Raw genomic sequence first — 18,791 nt, forward strand, 5'->3', positions numbered from 1 at the left:
AATCCCAGTGAATGTTTACTTAATTAACGAGCTATGGGGTTTCCTTTCAGGAGAGCACGGACATAGAGGAGGAAGAGGAGGAGGAGAAGGTGAGTGTTGTGCCAATGGCAGACCCTTAGAAGGAACCCATGGCGGCCACACTGTTTCTCCAGGTTGTGTCTGTTTTGACTATTGGCATTATATAATATTATAGAAACACTATGGTTTAAAAAGAAACCAACTTTTTGCTTACTTAAAATGGAATGATTACAATATCTGTTTTTCCTTTAATATACATCGTAGTCGTGACAGTGACCTATCATATCTCAGAATGATTATTTTTCATGATAATACATATTCGTTGTTTTGATGAATAGCGTGGTATTTAGTCTTGTCCAGGATTTTTAAAAAAGAAATAGAAAGAGGATAAAATGTAAGCAAATAAGTGAGTTTTCCTAAGAGTCAGGATGTAAGCCAAGCTGGTCCCTTCTCTCTGCTGATAAAAGGGAGCCGGAGAAGTCAAGAGCAAATCAAGGGAAATGGCTGCTCCTTTAGGTTCACGTCCGCGCTATGGGGTGGTCACCCACTTCTGAGCCTGTCACTTCCCCAGCTGTTGCTGGCAGCGTTCTCTGCGATGTGTCTGTGTACAGCTGTCCTTTTCCTTCTCCAGGGAGAATCTCTCAAATCTGCTGCTTTTGTTGTCATTGCACTTTCAGACAAACCTTCTGGAACAAAATGGGGGGAAAAAAGGGAAGTACCAACGGAGAGGCTTTGAGCTTAATGGACTTCCAGTTCCGTAAAACCTGGGCGTGTGTGGGGCCAAGGCGGTGGCTTGGAGGAGGCTGGTGGGGGACGAAAGGGCAGGAAGAAGAACCCAAAAAGCAAGTGTATGATATAAATGCCTGCCAAATAGACATTAATTCAAAGACCGACTCTGTGACACCAGATCCTTACAGTTAATTGAGGGGACCAGATGGTTTTGCCCATTCAAAGCAAATGAGTATATTACGGATTGACTCTTATCTGTTGTCTGAAGGTGATCATTATTAAAGACATGAAGGAATAAAGCACAGTATATTTAAAAAATAAATCTCTTTTTTTCCAGAATAGAGATGATAGCAGTATAAACTTCTTCTTTAAGAGTTATCGATTAGTTGATTTGAATGGCTTTTGAATGATCAAACCATTGAATATTAGGTGAAGACCAATCTCAGAGCATGGAGGGAAGTAAATTACAGGTAGCTGTTTTAAACTTATATGAAGCCACTTGCAAGGCTGGTGCCTTGTACTTCTGACGCCCTGCTGTGAATTGGGTTTCCCGTAACCCACCCCTGAGATTTAATAAGTTTCTAGAATTGCTCACAAAACTTGGGGAAATACTTCCCATCTTGGGAGCAACCAAATAGAAGAGAGGCATGGGGAGAAGCCTGGAACAGAGCGGAGCATCTGTGCTCACCCTAGACCCAGGAATTTCATACATTAACCTACCCAGAAGCCTCCTGACACTGCTTTGCGTTTCTATTATTATGTGCATGAGGTGTCTCTATCACTATAAGATTGATTAAGTTAATGACCTCTGGTGATAGAGGGGTCTGTCTTCATCTGGAGGGTCAGGAGCTTGGGAGGAGGCTCCTGCAAGTTCCAGCCGTGCTTCCTCATCAGATACCTGGTTCCCATGGCAGGAAGCTCCCCTTATCATTTGAGGACACTGCACTTAAACTGAGTGTGTCCGAGAGGAGCTTGTTCTTCACGGCAAAATGGACTCCTTCCACCTTTCGGGTCCTGTTCTTTAGTTCCTTTATAGTTCCTGTTTCAGGAACCAAAGACAAAACCAAATATGACGGAACACGCTCCTGCTGCTCCCATCGCTTAGCAGAGCAGGGGAGCTTTAGGAGCTCTGGCCAACAGCCAGGACCCACGACAAAATGTGTATTTCTTATTATATCGCAATATCGCACTAGGCGAAATTTAAATCTTTTGAAAGCCAAAGCTTGAATGTGAAGCAGAATTTGTTTCATCCAAATCTGTTTAAATGTGCCACCCTTGAAAGAGGACCACATTTACTCCTAGGGACAGTTGTAACAGGGTATCTTTAACATACAACCTATAGACAATCTTCCAACAGGAAGAAATTGGCCCGTTCCTCATGGCTCATAAGTGTACTTCCAGTGCTTGTGAGACTGAGGCAGGAGGATTGCTGAGAACAGCCTGAGGTACAGAGTGGAGGATGTTGTGTCAAGCAATCATAAACAAAACACATAAAACACGGGATGGAAAATTAGTTTATGAACTCTTCCACCTGGCAGATATTTTAAAAAGGCTTTTCATTTGTGATAGAGCACTGTGGATAAACCAAGGCACCCCTTTGCCACGGTCAAACCTGTGACCCCAGTGGGTTTATGGTCCTCAGTAGAGAACATGGGAGACAGATTACCTGCAGGAGCAGGGGTGACCCCGAAGCAGCTGCACCATGAAAAAGTCTCACCCAAGCGTAAATGACAACTTCCCCAAAGCTCCGTAGGCGGAATCCCCTTCCGACTCACCTTCTACAGTCTATATACTCTGGGATGACCAGAGCCCACGAGGCTGTGTGAAAATAGGGCATAATCACATACAGCTGACTGGGATGACTGGGAACTGTGGCAGGGAGTGGCTAGACCCTCGAGTGAGGGTCTGGTGACCTCCCCAGTACTTCTTTCTGTAAGTGAATGCTAGCAGCCGATAGGCCTGACCACAGGGCTCTTTTGCAAGTGGCCACAGCTACACTGATAAAGAGAATGGCTCGTAAGTACTCTCCAACAGCCTTTCAGGCAACACGGTCCAATCTAGAGTCTAACCCAGAATATAATCCCTTCCTAGAGATGCCTGGGACTCGGGAGATGGCGCAATATGTGCTGTTTCAGATCTTTTGGGCAAGGATGACTACAGAAAGCATCTAGAAGTGGTATCCACAGAGATGGGCCAGGACCTAGTGAGGACCAACACACAATGGTTCTATCAACCTGTCCTGTGTGGGGAGAGTTGGTAGTGGGGCTGTCCTCACTCACATCAGGGTATATTCAGTTCTGAAATTTCTATTAAAGTATCGTGGTATATTCTTTTCATAGCTTGGTCATAACCATGGTATTTTGTTTCCATAGTTTTCTGCTTTTATATAACTTCCTAAAGAAAAAAACCTAAAATGAAAACCAAAAATAAAAGCTATCTATGGCCTTTCTGATAAACACACCTCTCTGTCGCTAGGGAGTCTGGCATATTTTTAGTCTCTGCCCATATCATGTCATGTTTGCTTCTTGCCTTTGGGGTTCCTATGGATGCAATAAAACATCATGACCAAAAGCAACTTGGGGAGGAGGGGGTTTATTTCATTTCACTCCTTTACAGCAAAGTCTGTCACTGAGAAAACTCAGTGCCGGAACTCCAGCAGGGTGGGAACCAGGAAGCAGGAACCGATAGAGAGGTCATGGAGAAATGCTGCATTCTAGCTTGTTCCTCATGCCTTTGTTCAGCTGCTCTCTCATAGAACCTAGGACCACCAGCCCAGGGGTGGAGCCCCACTCAGAGAGATGGACCCTCCTGTATTCATTACCAACCAACAGCATGTCCTATGGACTGACCCACTGGCCCGTCTGCTGGGGCCATTTTTCTCAACTGAAGTCCCCTTTGTCCAAATGACTCCTACATGTGTCTGATTCACATGAAACTAGCCAGCACACTTTTATCAGGGATTTGTAACTAGATTTGTTAAGCTTCAAGTTCAACATTATGAGGACACATTTCACTTGTGTCCCCGTGCGTCATTTTTTCTCTGTGAATCATGGTGTGCTTGTCTGGGACCTGACCAGGCAGTGACAGAATCACTCCCCACCACAGGGGATGGTTGAGTGGTCCTCTTCACAGAGTCCCATGGCTTCTGCTGCATGTTAGACATGACAGAACATGCTTCTGGGATGTGTCACATATCCAATCCAAGAGGAATCGCAAACAAATTATAACACACAACCATTCCCTGGTCAAGCAGAAGGGAGGGAAGCTACTCTCTACCCTACCCATCTATCTTGAGAGTAGCCCACCTTTATCTACAGCTTCTCTTCCCAGAAAACACTATCACAGGCGGCAGAGGATGAAAGGCTGTTTGGGCCCCTGGGCCCTGCTTCTTCAGGGGATGAATGTACTCCCATCTTCTGCCTCTCTCTGACTTATAGACCAAGACATGCATGGTCTGAGGTCTGTCATACTTTTATTGGCCGGAATAGAGGTGGTCAGAAAAATGACATCACTGTAGTCTCTGGCTCCTTATCCTTGTTAACAGCACAATGCAGTCATCTGTGTTAGAAACCAGATTGGCGGCCCCAATTCTGCCTTCTTTTCTCTTGTGATAGCACATATATCTTGCAGGTAACTAGATTTGGGGCTTTTTAAGAAATGAAGCACACAGAAGCACACAAGCTAAACTTTGAAGAAAGACAAATCCTTCTTTCTTATCCCAGATGGTCCATGTAAGAAATTGCTTATTGCAAGTCTAGTTTTCTAGGGACCCGAGAACAAACGGATAATGACCGAGTTCAGCCAACAACAATCAGTTAGCATTTTCTATTTTTATTAGATTTCCTATGTGGGATCCCTCATGTGAACCTTATTTGTACGGATGAACTACAATGAAAATTGCATTAATTTTGTACACAGTAAAGGTCAGTAATTGAAGCATGAACCAAGAAATGACTGTGTAAAATGCTGTCGTATCCCATACTTATGAAAGGTCATGTAAGACAATAATATCTTGTTTTCATGGCTGAAGGTATAAATACTTTCCAGAGAGTATCTTTCCTGTGTCAGCCCAACAGTCACATAGACTATTCCAGCACTTACCGTTAGCATCAGGAAGACAGGAACATAATAGAATATAATAAAATTTTTAAAAAAAATCCTTGCTTCTTGTTCTCAGAAGAAAGCCTCCTCTGATGGTTATGGTGTCAGCTAGTTTTTCTATAGTTAGACTGTCAGGGAACTTGACTGACTTCTTCTTTCAGGGTCATTGATGACACCACAGATGCTGGTCAGTGTTTATGAGAAAAGGAATCCATCTGTTTATATCAGTGATGGATTAAAAAAATAAAAGACAGTGGATATGTTTCTTTAAGCAAGAAATGCCTAAGTATTCACTGAGGGGTGTTCTATATTGAAAAAGGAAGAATGAGCATTACTTATACCATTTCTGTTGAGAAGTTTTGGCATGCTAAGTCTTGAGAGGTACCCCAGTGATAAAAAGCATTTAGTTCTCTTGCAGGGGTCCTGGGTTTAGTTTCCAGCATTCACATCAGGTGGCACACTTGTAAGTTCAGTTTCAGGTGACGTACTACCCTCTTCTAGTCTCTGTGGCTACCTACATGCATGCAAGATGCACACGTATACTCAGGCATATACACAAATACATTAGAAAATAAGTCATTGAAAACATAGAATGCTGCTGGGCAGTGGTGGCACACGCCTTTAATCACAGCACTCAGGAGGCAGAGGCAGAGGCAGGGGGAATCTCTGTGAGTTCGAGGCCAGCCTGGTCTACAGGAACTAGTTCCAGGACAGGCTCCAAAGCTACAGAAAAACCCTGTCTTGAAAACCAAAACCCAAACCAAAAACAAACAAAAAACATAGGATGCCACCCTGTCTTAAACTGTCGCTGTCACTGTCGGCATGTAAGATGCTTTTCTATCTTCCAAGTGGATCTGCACATGTTGTATGTATTTTGGAGTTTCCTCCCAACTTAGCCTGCATAAAACTTCGGTGAGGTGCCCAAAGCCACCGAAATTAATTCCTAATGAAGTGAATCCCTTGTTCCCTTAACCTAAGAATACTGTTGGCCGTGGAAAGGCTGACTGTCTTACAGTCTATCAGCAGGAGGAGTGCTGCTTATTTGCTTTTGTTGTCTTCTCAAGAAAATAAATAGCAACAGCAGCTCACGTGTGCATGGCTCTCTCTCTCTCTCTCTCTCTCTCTCTCTCTCTCTCTCTCTCTCTCTCTCACACACACACACACACACACACACACCCCATGTAAGTCAATCAGTGGGTTTTGTTAATTATAGGAGACACAGTGCCAGTTGTTAATGACAGAGTATGGTGTTGTTCAGAAAAGAAAAATATTAGTAAGCTTACTGGAATAGTTAGCTTTAGGCGTGCAATCACGTGTACACATGTGTGCACATAGTTTCAGAACAAGTACAACCTATGTGGAGGATGCGCTGTGAAGAACCTGATTATGGAAATTTCCTAGGCAGTAATGCAAATGGCCAGTCTGATCTAAGCTCTGAAAACTGCATTTAATGTGCTTTTTATTGATGCGGTGATTTTACTTCTAGCATTTCTACAACTCTGTGTTACTTTAAGCTTTTAGTTGGAGAATGGGTTACAATTCTTAAGAATCAGTGTATGTATACTTGGAATCACAAGAAGGAAAATGCCTGAGTTCTCACGCTGCCTTAACATATTGTCTCATGTTCATTTCCTTTTTCGAAAACCCAATCTCTATTCTGCAAAGGTTTGGAACTGCATTTGCTTCCGAATTAATCCAAAAATATTCTTCACCTGGTCCTGGGATCATTATCTGGGTACCGTGCTTGTTATGAAACTGAGCAGTGGGCTTGGTACTTGAAGATGTTTTAAAACATCTACTGTAAATGTTGTTCTTGGTATGTGCTTTCAAACAACATGAAGCAAGACACACCAGGCTGTAAATTTCACAAGTCTTCTGTGCTGCTATTAAGTAACATTGCTATTTAAAAGCATAGAGTCCAGAGTTCTGGCTCTTCCGTAGTCGGTGCTATATCAAGTTGTTTACTTTCCCACTGTCTAAAATCATTCCATGAAGCTATGATAGGACAAACCAGACATTGTATCCTGGTTACTCACTGGCCATTTGCCCTTTCCTGACCTCACACAAGTAAACTATGCATTCTGGTACCCTTTTATTTCCATCCTATCTCTGCCATTCCTGCCTCCACTCCCTAAAAACACTTTCTCTGTTAATTGTGGTTTTGTTTATTGTTCTTAATCGTTTTGAGGCTGGCTGTGTTGCCTTGAATTTGAAACTAACCATCAGAGCTTGGAGGAATCAACATTTCTTCCTCATTTTGGGGGTGCGGATAGTAATGGTTACCCTTGTCTTTCCCAATGAAGCCTGTTGTTTCATCCTGTAACACAACTGTCCACCAAGTTTACAAGATCCATCTGAGATACTTTACCAGATAACTGACAGTTTATAAAACAATTGATAGAAAATGCATCACCGCTTTTTTTCCTACTAGGAAAGTAAATGATGCATCAAGAAATGACTGTAACAGCGTTAACATAAAACAAGATGGTAAGACATTTAAATATTCAGACTCATGGACATATTAGTAACGTTATAGTGTTCAGGCATTACGTGCTTCTGTGTCCTTTAACTCATTCAGCACTCAGAATACTCCACTGGCTATCAATTTCCCCATGCATTAATTAGCAAACCTCGTTTAAGAGAAATGAATGCATCTGAGATTTTCTATCAAATTCACAGTGCTATTCAACCCCAGACACTCTGCTCAAAATCTTATTTGTAAACTGTGCTACACTGTTTAGAAACAGGCATAAGAATGCCTTTCTTTCTTTCTTTCTTTCTTTCTTTCTTTCTTTCTTTCTTTCTTTCTTTCTTTCTTTCTTTCTTTCTTCCTTCCTTCCTTCCTTCCTTCTTTCCTCCTTCCCTCCCTCTGTCCCTCCCTTCCTTCTTTCTTTTCTTTCTTTCTTTCATTCAACATCGAATCAATAGCAGCAGCATTTGCTGAGTTCTTCTCTGTCATGGAATCCCTGTGAACAGAAAGGTCATGGTCACACAAGTGCTCCCACGGAAACCAGAGTTCGACGAGTCACCCTTGCACAAAGTTCGGGCACAGTTGAGGCAATTGGGAGGAAATGTTGAGGGACTCAGGCCTGCTAATAGAAGCTGATGTTTGGGTGGAGTTTTCATGAATAAGAATTATCTTTAGCTTTTTAAATCGCTGTGTATGGGTATTACGAACTTACTCTTGTGGGTGTGTGCACACGTGAGTGTGGAGGTCAGAGGTCATCATCAGCTGTCTTTTCTACCCACTCTCATCTTTTATTTTCTGAGACAAGATTTCTTACGGTACCTGAAGCTCATCAATTCAGCTAGGTGAGCCGACCAATGGCCTTCAGGGAGCTCTCTGCCTGTCTCACCTTGCTAAATCCTTTCCAGTGAGTGCTGTCATACCTGGTCTTTGAGGTTTATTTCGGGGTCCCAATCCAACATTCTCATACTTGGATGACAAGTACCTATTGACTGAGCCTTAGTCCTATCTCTACTTTTTACTATTCTTAATCAGATGAACATCTTGCCCAGTAGTCCCCTCCCTCTCCTAACTAGGAGGAAGTTAAAGGATCCCTACTGCAAAGCCAGAAACCACCATTGATTGTGCATTCTATCTGGCAGCAGCTCCAGCTCCAGAAATCACGGGTCCTCTTTGCTTTGTGGCAACATTTATTCGTCAGCTGGCCCAGAGACCTTGTCCTGGAACCATTAGTCCACCCAGCCTTTGAGACCCAAAAGTGAAGGACCGCTTCCTCCCTCTGAGCTGTGTGTTTCCAGTCTCTTTCTCAGGACGTTGGGGATTGTGCTCTTTCCCTTTCCCATCCTTTCACTTTACACCCGACCAGACTCCTGTTTCAGGCAGAAGCACGTGTCCATAAACACCGAGGCAGAGCGCTTTCTCAAGATCAGATGGCTAAAGCCAAATAAAGCGGGAAAGACTCGGTACTGATTCAAACTCGAACAGCTTTGTGTTCATTTCTCAACGATGAAAATGTACTTGAAACAAAGCACTTTCCAGAAAGAGCATACATTGCCTTCTCCTCATATTAAAACATAATCTTTGGGGCTTGGGAGAATGGTGTGGAAAGTTCTTCTGCTCATGTGGTGCTTTCATTGGTTAATGAATAAAGAGACTGCCTTGGCCTAGTTGATAGGGCAGAACTTAGGTAGTCAGGGAAGACATTACTGAATTCTGGGAGGAAGGAAGCAAAGTCAAAGAGAGACACCACGGAGCCACCAGAATCAGACATGCCGAATCTTTCCTGGCAAACCACTGCCACGTGGCAATACATAGATTAATAGAAATTGACTAAATCAAGGTGTAAGAGTTAGCCGATAAGATGTTAGAAATAATAGGCCAAGCAGTGATTTAATGAACACAGTTTCTGTGTGGTTATTTTGGGGCTAAGCTAGCTGGGCAGCTGGTACAAATAAGCAGCCCTCTCCCTTGCAACAGGAAATGGCTCAGTGGTTAAGAGCACCGCTTTCTCTTTCAGAGGACCCAATGTTAACGATCCCTGCATCCGCATGACAGTTTGCAATGCCTGTATGTAACTCCGGTACAGGAGATTCTGATGTGGTGCACAGACATCGATGTGGGTGAAACACCCTACATATAAAATAAGAATAGATAAATCTAATACTACCTTTGTGCATGCATGCTTATGAGTATGACTCTGATGTATTGCCACAAGACACTTATAAACATCAGAGAACAACCATGGGTGTTGGTCTTTGCCTTCTACTCAGTTTGAAAAAGGATCTTTTGCTTTTCACAGTTGTGTGCTCCAAGAGAGCTTGCCCATGAGCTTCTAGCCACCACACCCCGTCAATTTTAATAACATACACCATGATATTGAGCCTACCTGTGCACATGAACGTGCCTCACAGGGCTAAGTCCTGAACTCAGTCTCTCGTTTGTGAAGCTAGGGTTCCCAGGGAACAATTTTTAATCTCATGTAGCAGAAATACTGCTTCCTGGTCCTCGTTAGTACAGATATTAAGATTTTTTTCCGTACTAAATGCCACTCAATCAATTTCTAATGATGATCATTCAAATTTTGAAATTACAGGCTTCTAATAGTCAATGAATTAAAACAGACAATGCTTTTCTCGTCTAAAGTCCCAGCTTCATGTCTTTCATCTGGGTGCCTGACATTATCTTGGGATAAAAATTTTGCCTTGATCCTTTGGGGATAGTAAGCATTCTTTGATAAGTACCACTCGATTTTTAAGCATGTCAAAAGTATTTTTTTTCTGACAGGGTCAGTTTTCAGGGATAGCTCCCTGGTTTTGCTTAGATAATTAATAGAGAAATGAAGGATATTTCTAAATCAGAACAAGCAGGAAAGATTTAAAGTAACACACTGATTATATAAATGAATTCTCCATTGAAAATTCATTCTGATGGTGTTAATTCCCTCCCAGAGGCTCCAAGCCCGTTATTGCACCTACAGAGCTGTGTTCGCTGGAGACACAGGGTAGGCAGCAAGGCCTGAAGGAAGGAAAACTCACAGGATGCACTCCTAGTATTTTGCTTGCTTTAAAAGAGTGAGCGGCTATGTTATGCCACGGGTACGTTATTGGTCCTTTATTCAACTCTCTTCAAAACTCAAACCTCCTGGTGCCTATAAACAAATGAACAATTAAAAGATGCTGATTTTGCATCCAGCTTTACAGGATAAGCACCTTTAAGAGCTGGGGCTACTCGTGTCTCTGACTCACTGTCAGCGTCATCACTCATGCTGACAGCGCATTACACAAATCAGTGCAGGAACTGGTGTGCTGGAGCCATGGGTAGTAGTGGCGATGGTCACTGATAACTCACACATGAGGAGTTCGAATCCTCAGCCCCCATATGCCAACAGAAGGGTACGGCTGCCCTCTTATAATGCTCCCTCCACATGGGGATAGACACTGGATCATAAGAACAAGCTGACCACCAGCAAGTCTTGGGTTCAATTGAGAGAGCCTGCTTAATGGATAAGATAGAGAATGATACAGTTAATGACATCAGTCTCTGGCCTCTGCTTTCATATGCCCTCCCCACATAGGTACATGTGGGGACATGTACACAAACGTGCATATCACGTGCACACATATGATAAAAAAGAAACCCTGTAAAATTGGATTCTAGATTTGAAGTTTTCCTATTTTTTTTTTTTTTGCCTACGCTGCTATTGACGACAGGTGCTCACACATCAAGGAGACCCTCAGTCACGAGGATTTCACTTAGGCCTCTATCCTTTTACAGGTTTATAATCAGAGAGAAGACCTGCTGTGGCTATGCGGTCAGTTGCAATCATCTTGTTCATTTGTGCAGCCACGCCAGCGGTCCTCACTATTTTTCTGAACACAGTTCTCTGTATGAGTCGGGAGCCTCTGTGGTGAGAGGACTCAAGACATGCAGCCTTGGTCTGGCTTTCTGAATGAATCCCTCTTACTCTTCGCGGGCAGCATGGTGTCGGCGGCAGATGTAATGTTGTGTCTGCTAAACTGTTATCACCACATTCCCTGGTTCAATCTGAGACGTGTAAATAAAGCCAGCGGGATGCACATCCAGCTGCTAGACGATCTCTCAGAGCATCGGGGCGACATGAACAGACTTGTTCCAGAACGGCCTTTCTTAAGAAACCTAAATTCACCCGAGGATTCTCGAAGCTAGACAAAAGGCTGTTCATCTTTTGTCTTTTTGCCTATAGAAGGGAAGGGGTTCGTGTTAATTACTGTCCCGGGGAATTTACATATGTGATAAAGTTTCTTTCCAGGTTGGTTTTTGTCAACTTTATACAAACAAGGCTTATCTGGGAAAAGGAGATCTTAATTGAGACCATAAGCCCATAAGATTGGTCTGTAGGCAAGGTTACGGGGCACTTTCTGATGAATGGTTGCTGTGGAAGGATCCAACCCACTATAGGTGATGCCATTCTTGCGTTGTAGTCCTCAGATGTATAAGAAAGCAGGTTGACTAAGCCATAGGCAGTGTCCTTCCATGGTGTCTGCTTCAGTTCCCGCCTTGAGTTCCCGCCCTGGCTTTCCAATGTGACGGGCTATAAACTGTAAGACACTTCATGCTGCTTTCGGCCATGGTGTTTTGTCACAGCCATGGACAAGCAGCTAAGACTTCCAAGCCCTGCCTCCCACTGCAGTCATGGCCACGTTGATGTGAGTTTCAGTTTCAGAACCACAACCAAGACTCCGTGGTAAATGTCACCCTGTTCACTGCTGTAGTGAATCGCTGACTCTTTGGGGTTCAGGTTCTGGTCCTTCGGGGCTGTAGTAGAAGCAAGGCTAATGAGCTGTAACTATGTCAGGCACAAGACCAAAGGAGAGGCTTAGTGCTGGTCTTTCAGAAGGAAGCATTTGCCCCTGAAAGGGATTGTTACAAAGTGAGAGCATGTTGCATGCTTGGCCCCTTTTGCAAATGGCCGTTCCCTTTTCTGTTTCTCTGTAATGTTGTGATACTATCAGAGGAAGCTCACCAGAATGCTGGGACCATGCTATTAGAATCTTCCAGCCACGGAACTGTGAGCCAAAGAGCCTGTTTGCAATACAGATCACTCAGCTTATACATTCTGTCATAGCAATCTAAGTGAGTTGATGTATGGCAAAGCTCATCCATGGCAGGACCAGAGAAGCACCCACTTCTCCCTAACTCCATAGATGGTTATTCAGAGATATACTTTTGTTTTTCTAAAAATCCAAATAATACTAAAGGTTTTGTGTAAATTGTTATATAGATAGATGTTACTTTTAAAACTGTAAAATTGATCTATCTTATTGGACATAATTTTGCAGTGTAGCAAGTAAACAAAATGTTGGCTACTATAAAAATTAGTAGGTTTCCAGACTGTGAAGGTCTATTGAGTTCATATGTCTTAGGAGCATTATGTTACATTTTATCTAAATATTCTTCCACTTATCTAAGTCATTGATTACCAATCAGCTTCTTAGATGAAAATGGAATGAAAATTTCTCCAAAAATATTTTCTAAAGGCATTAAATCATATGCATCCTCCTGAAAGCTGCCCAAGAAAATCCCAGGGGAAATGCAAGAAAGGCACACTTAGCAAGAGCCAGTTTCTCAGAATCATGTATTGTATGGAAAGTAGAGGGAACAGCAATCCATAGGCACAGGGAGAGCAATTGGCAGGAAGAACAAATATCGGATAACTGGATACTTTAAAAAAGGTCACTTGCATATTTGTGACAGTTGTGTAGCTTGGTCCTTTTGCGAGACTCCTAACAGTGGGAACAAGGGTTGTTTCCGACTCTTTTACTGGCTTTTGTGACCCCATTCACACTGGATTGCCTTGCCCAGCCTTAATACGTAGGGAAGTACTTAGTCTTTTCAGCTTGATATGCTGTGTTTTGTTGATACTCATGGTACAACTGATCTTTCCAAAACAGAAATGGAGACATGTATTGAATCGACCAGAAGGGGCTTTGCGGGGAGGGAACTGGGGTTAGATGGGAGAGGAAACTGCATCTGGGATGTAGAATGAATGAATGAATGAATGATTTTATTAAAAAAAGAAAGACCACCCAAAACATGTTACTTCTATGGAGTAACATGTCCTTAGCAGTTGCCAGGCCTGGTTTAAAGTGCACTGGCACCTGTTTGTAAACAGACAAATTCCTTACTGTCTCCAGACTCCAGCTTCGTGGAAGTAGGGCTAGTGCTGGTAGCTGTGTGAGATGCTCATTGACAGATTATTGACTTTAAAGATAGCTTTGGACATGCAGGAAATGAGTAGGTGTGGTACTGGATGGTTAAGGGGTGGAAGCATGGCATGATGTAAGCAGGCAGGCAGCAGGCAGTGTAGACGGAACCCTGAGGAACCTTCTCTAATGCCATGGAATTTGAATTTGACTTTTCATTTTCGTGCATGTATGATGCCTAGAACTTTGCTTGATGTCAGTGTGCTTCTCCATTTCTGAGGTCAGTGTCAATAATACTTTGACATTATTGCCTACCCGAGGCTCTGCCCTTCCCTGGCTCTACCCATTTCTCCACCAAGAAAGTATCTTAGCCCCGAGGAGTCCCTGCTGCAATCTTGTGGACCCTGAGAATGTAGTCAGATAGAGTAAGCTGGTCTTATCTGCTGATATAATAAGTTCCACCAGGGAACAACACAATTGGAGGGTGTGGATGATGCTAACCATATATATAACTAAGGAAATACAAATACCACCTTACTGTAGGGTAGAGGCTAGTATGCCTTGATCAACACAGAGAAACAGTTCAAAAGACCACCAGAACCATTCAGAGAACAGAAGGTATCCTTGACCCTAACTGTGAGGATGCGTCCTTCAGCTGAAGATATCCTTTGTCATATATGAATACCAAATGCCTTGTGCAGGGGTTCTGTAGAGGGTTTTGGAAGACATGAAGACATGCACCCCCGTCTCATTGAATGGGAAGAACTGATCCCTCTCTATACCAATAAGTTTCAGAGGAAAACAATACATCATATGTTCCTGTTTTCAAAAAAAAAAAAAAACTTCCATTCATTAATAGCCTCCATTTTAGAGCTAAACATTGTATTTAATATTTACATTAAAACAATGTAAATCTGGAGCAAGTTGCTTACATATTTTAGATTTTTTCAATAGTCATTATTAGTATCCTTTGAAATGCATGTTTGGGTAGTAAACTTCTCAAAGACAAACAGTAGGTTAAACCTAGAAGAAAAGCAGAAATTATCCATCCCTGACTCTTTCCAGGAAATAGAACTAACTATCCCTCAAGGTAAGGTTATGAATGATCACTAGAAGAACAAAATGCCAGCCCCTTTTTGTCTTAAGGACTGGTGGAAACCCACCCCAATCCTCTGCCTCATTATCCACTGGTTATGCCGGCCTACCATGCCATGACTGTCATCAGGGCTATAAAATACATAAAATCTCCAAACTGCAAATTCAGAATGGTTAGCAGGAGGACTAAGAAGTTATAGAGTAAATGTCTGTTGATATATTCAGAATTTAATCCATGCCATTGATAAGATGTTGAAAAAAAGCTTGAATACAGGAACAGATTTTATTTCACCCATTATATTGAGTATTTCTGCACTTTAAAGAACTTGCATAATGCACTTTGGTATTTAAATAAGAATGATACAGAGATATATAGCTAATAAATAGACAGGGTGTGATACTATATTCCTAAAGGTATTGTTGGTATGCTGGCTTTATTTTAGATTGCTTGGTATTGTTATAACAAAATATCCAGGACTGTGATAAGTTCTTTATAGAAGGGCCTATGTTGTTCACAATCCTGGTAACAGGAAAGACTGATACCTTTGGTGGAGCTTTCTGGCTATACTACACCATGGAGGAGAGGAAATGGCCAAGCACTTAGTAACCATGTTATAATTCAAATCATGATAAAAAATATTTGAGCATAAAATATATCTAGAAATAGGGGGAAATAGTGACTCCATTGGTCGTTCAAAACAAATCCTATGAAAAAGTCAGATAAGCAAATATCTCATGGGAGGCACTGCCTTTACAAATGCTTAAGAGACAAAGCCCATAGCAATGGGCAGGAAATATACCCTGGGTGTATAAATTTGATATGATGGTACAGAACTGAGACTATGTCCCGTCTGTCATGCTTGTGAGTTTTCAGGGTACCGAAGCTCTTGTTGAGAAAGCCTCCATTTTCTCGGCAGTGGTGTCAATTAGGATGTCAATTTAATGGCCGTGAAGTTCACCTCTGAAGGTAGCTACGAACACCTTTATGGATCTTAGAAACGAGAAGATGAAACCTCTTAGAATGTATATTCTGTGATAGAGGATGAAAGTAGAGCCACAGATAAAGTGTATTTATTGAGTGTATTGAGAGTTTGGACTGTTAATGACCATTCTTCATGTGCCACTTTGAAATACTCGCATAATCAACATGAAGTCTTTTTTTCATTTTGATGTACATATACTGTATATTTTTGCTTTGAAACCATACATTACGAAAATAAAATTAAATCATTTTATGACTTGGTTACTAAAATCAAAATGAAGACCCAGGATTTTGATTACTCTGACTCATAAAACAATATGCAAAGTCTGAGTCTTATCCATGGATAGCAAATACTCACAGCAAAATGTCAAATTCATTTGAAAACTGAAAGGATGCTGTCACAATCCTTCATTAGTTTGGTGTGCTAATTAACACTTTCTTCCTAAACAGAACCTTACGTTTTGGTTGTTTTGTAGTAAGGAAAAAAAAATCAAGCAATAAAAATGGGAAGTTTCTTAGGAAATTGAGCCACACGGAAATTGGAGTCATTTTGCAAGAAATTGTTTTGTCCTAAAGTCAATGCTGCTGCAAGGGGAAGCTTCTTTGCCCTTTGGGTCAAGCTCTCCAGAGCCTTGAAGTGCTCCTTTGTCAACTTGGGTCTTCTGCAGCAGACAGAGATGGGTTTTGACTATTGTGCCTATTCTGAGGCCATTGTGGTTTGCTGAGTATGAATGAGGGTGCCTTAGCAACAGGTCTGACTTTTAGCACAAACTGCTTAAAGAATAATAATACGTGGAAAAAGAGCCAAAATTAAGGTAGAAAGTGAAACTGTCCCGTAAAGTTGCCATTGCAGGAAGAAGCAACAACCTCGATGTTTCCTTCTGCACCAAATGGTGGGGTAGAGACTACTGTAAAAATTGAGTGGATTGTACATACCTGTCCTATTGGTGCATTTACCTGCAACAGTCACATGGGATGCTTGCTTCCTCATTCTGTTCATGGCCTCATTTAAATGAGGCAGAAATGGAAGATGAAAATGAGTTTGTTTATTTATCTTTCTTCCTTCCTTCCTTCCTTCCTTCCTTCCTTCCTTCCTTCCTTCCTTCCTTCCTTCCTTTCTTTCTTTCTTTCTTTCTTTGTAGCATAGAGAATATCCTAAGAGTCTTCCCCTACTGATCGCCTACATGGTGGTTTATCATAGCCCTAACCTGAGTAACATTGTCAATGAAAAAGTTTTCTAGAGACCTGTATATAAGAAGAGTAGAACTTAAGTCAAAAAATAGTGTACAAATACCAATGTAGAAATTTCCCTTCCTTGGGCATTTGAGTGATCATTGAATTGTATTTATATTGTTTCAGCTTCTGAGCATAGTAAAATATATGGAAGATCTTCTATATACAAGTTAGAGGTGACAGTCAGACAGCAGAATTCCATTTTGCATAAAGAATTAAAACCTGAGGAAGATAAGCTTATGTAGTATTCCCACTTCATGAAGAAATCACAGCACAGCTGTGACAATAGGCCTATGCAGTCCAGCTGCCTATAACACGTCTCTGACACTGCTCTGCTTCTGACACAGTTGCCTAAGGACAACAGACATTTTCTAGAAATCTGCAGTTAAACATAGTTAAAATGCAAAAGTTTACATAAGCAGCCACAGTTCTCAGAAATGCATTGTGTGTCCCTCCAAAGGGACCTGCTCCTATTGTGGTGCATGTCAGCACTGTCATAGAGGAGGGCTTTGGTGTACCTTAGATACCCAAAGGACAGAGGGGACACCAGCTGGCCATGCTAAAGTGGTTGTAGAATTCTCTGCAGGAACCTGAAGTCTCTGGTCACAGCGACCCTCCCTTGTCATCTCTGTATCCTAAGAGCTGGCTGGAGCTCACAGTGGGAGTGGGAGTAACTAAAATAGGTAACTAACTGACCTTTATATCTTGGAACCAATAATCAGTTTTGGAAATGATAGCTGTTCTCTATAAATAACTGTTTTGTTCTGGTTTTAAGTAGCTAATATACATCTTGCTCTTTGTGTTTCCTAGGAATCTGAGAAAAAGGGATTAATTGAGAGAATCTATATGGTACAGGATATTGTTTCCACTGTTCAGAACATCTTGGAGGAAGTCGCTTCCTTCGGAGAAAGGATTAAGAAGTAAGTTCTGCACATGCGCGGTGGTGTATAGACTAGATCTGGCACCCACAGGACAGTGTGGGAGGGAGGGCATGGGATCCGGTAAGCGATAAGGAAAGTAATGATATTACACAAACTGGTGTGACTTTGTCTGCCTTGTCCTTTGGGCTTGGCAGCTTCTCAGAAGGGTACTTCAGAACTGGGGTGAAGAAGTGGCTCAGTTTATACTGTTGTCTGAGCGCAACTATTTTCCCCTGTTACTGAAAATAATCCTTTCTCACATAATGTATCCTGACTGCAGCTTCCCCTTCCTCTGCTCCTCCCACTTACCCCCCATCTCTACTCCCACCTGGATGTGTGCCCTTTCTTTCTCTCCTTTGTAAAGAACAGGCTTCTGAGAGATAACAACCAAATATGATAAATTCAAATAGAATAAGATAAAACAGAAGCTATCATATTGAACAAGCAGGAAAGAATGAACCAACAGGAGGAAAAGAGCCCCAGAGAAGACACAAGAATTAGAGATCAACTCATTTGCACACTCAGGAATCCCAAGAAAACATTAAAGAGAAAGCCATAATATATATGCTGAGGACCTGGTGTAGATCTGTGCAGTCCGTGTGTGTTCTGCCTCTGTCTCTGTGAGCACAGCTATTAACAATGCCCCATTTCAACTTATTCAGAAATCAGATGGGAGCAAATATGCTCTGAAGGGGTTTTAAATCTGAATCCCGGAATCCAGTTAACCTTAGAATAAATTTTCTTCTCCAAAAATGGTACACAGTTAGTAGTAGCATAGGTGGAGTGACTTGAAATTACCTCGCCACCTCCATGGATATCTCGGGGTCAGGTTGAGGACTGTCTTTAACATGCCGGGGAGAACATCGTTCACCCTAGTAGGCCAATTGTACTACAATAAAACACAGTTACTCTGTTGTTTACTGTTGTTATATAAATAAATGAGTACAATATGTGCCCCATAAAATTTTCTTTAGCAAAGCAAGCAAAAACAAACGAAAGCAAAAACAAGCCAGAGGAAAGAAAAAAAGAAAGGGGGCGGGGAACAGGATGCATTGCCTCAAATC

At 42.0% G+C, this 18,791-nt stretch overlaps 1 protein-coding gene across 3 annotated transcripts in view; it reads left to right on the top strand.

Moving 5' to 3' along the window:
• Positions 1 to 18,791, top strand: part of Mctp2 (multiple C2 and transmembrane domain containing 2) — a 233,250-nt gene that overhangs the window by 194,626 nt on the left and 19,833 nt on the right. For all 3 annotated transcript variants that reach the window (XM_048434824.3, XM_085682633.2, XM_048434825.3), the window contains 2 exons: positions 51 to 89; positions 17,618 to 17,727. In XM_048434824.3, the coding sequence (XP_048290781.3) occupies positions 51 to 89; positions 17,618 to 17,727 (149 nt within the window). The remainder of the gene's footprint in view (positions 1 to 50; positions 90 to 17,617; positions 17,728 to 18,791) is intronic.

Source organism: Myodes glareolus, chromosome 24 (genome assembly GCF_982192425.1).
Source record: "Myodes glareolus chromosome 24, mMyoGla1.1, whole genome shotgun sequence".
NCBI classification, from domain to species: domain Eukaryota; kingdom Metazoa; phylum Chordata; class Mammalia; order Rodentia; family Cricetidae; genus Myodes; species Myodes glareolus.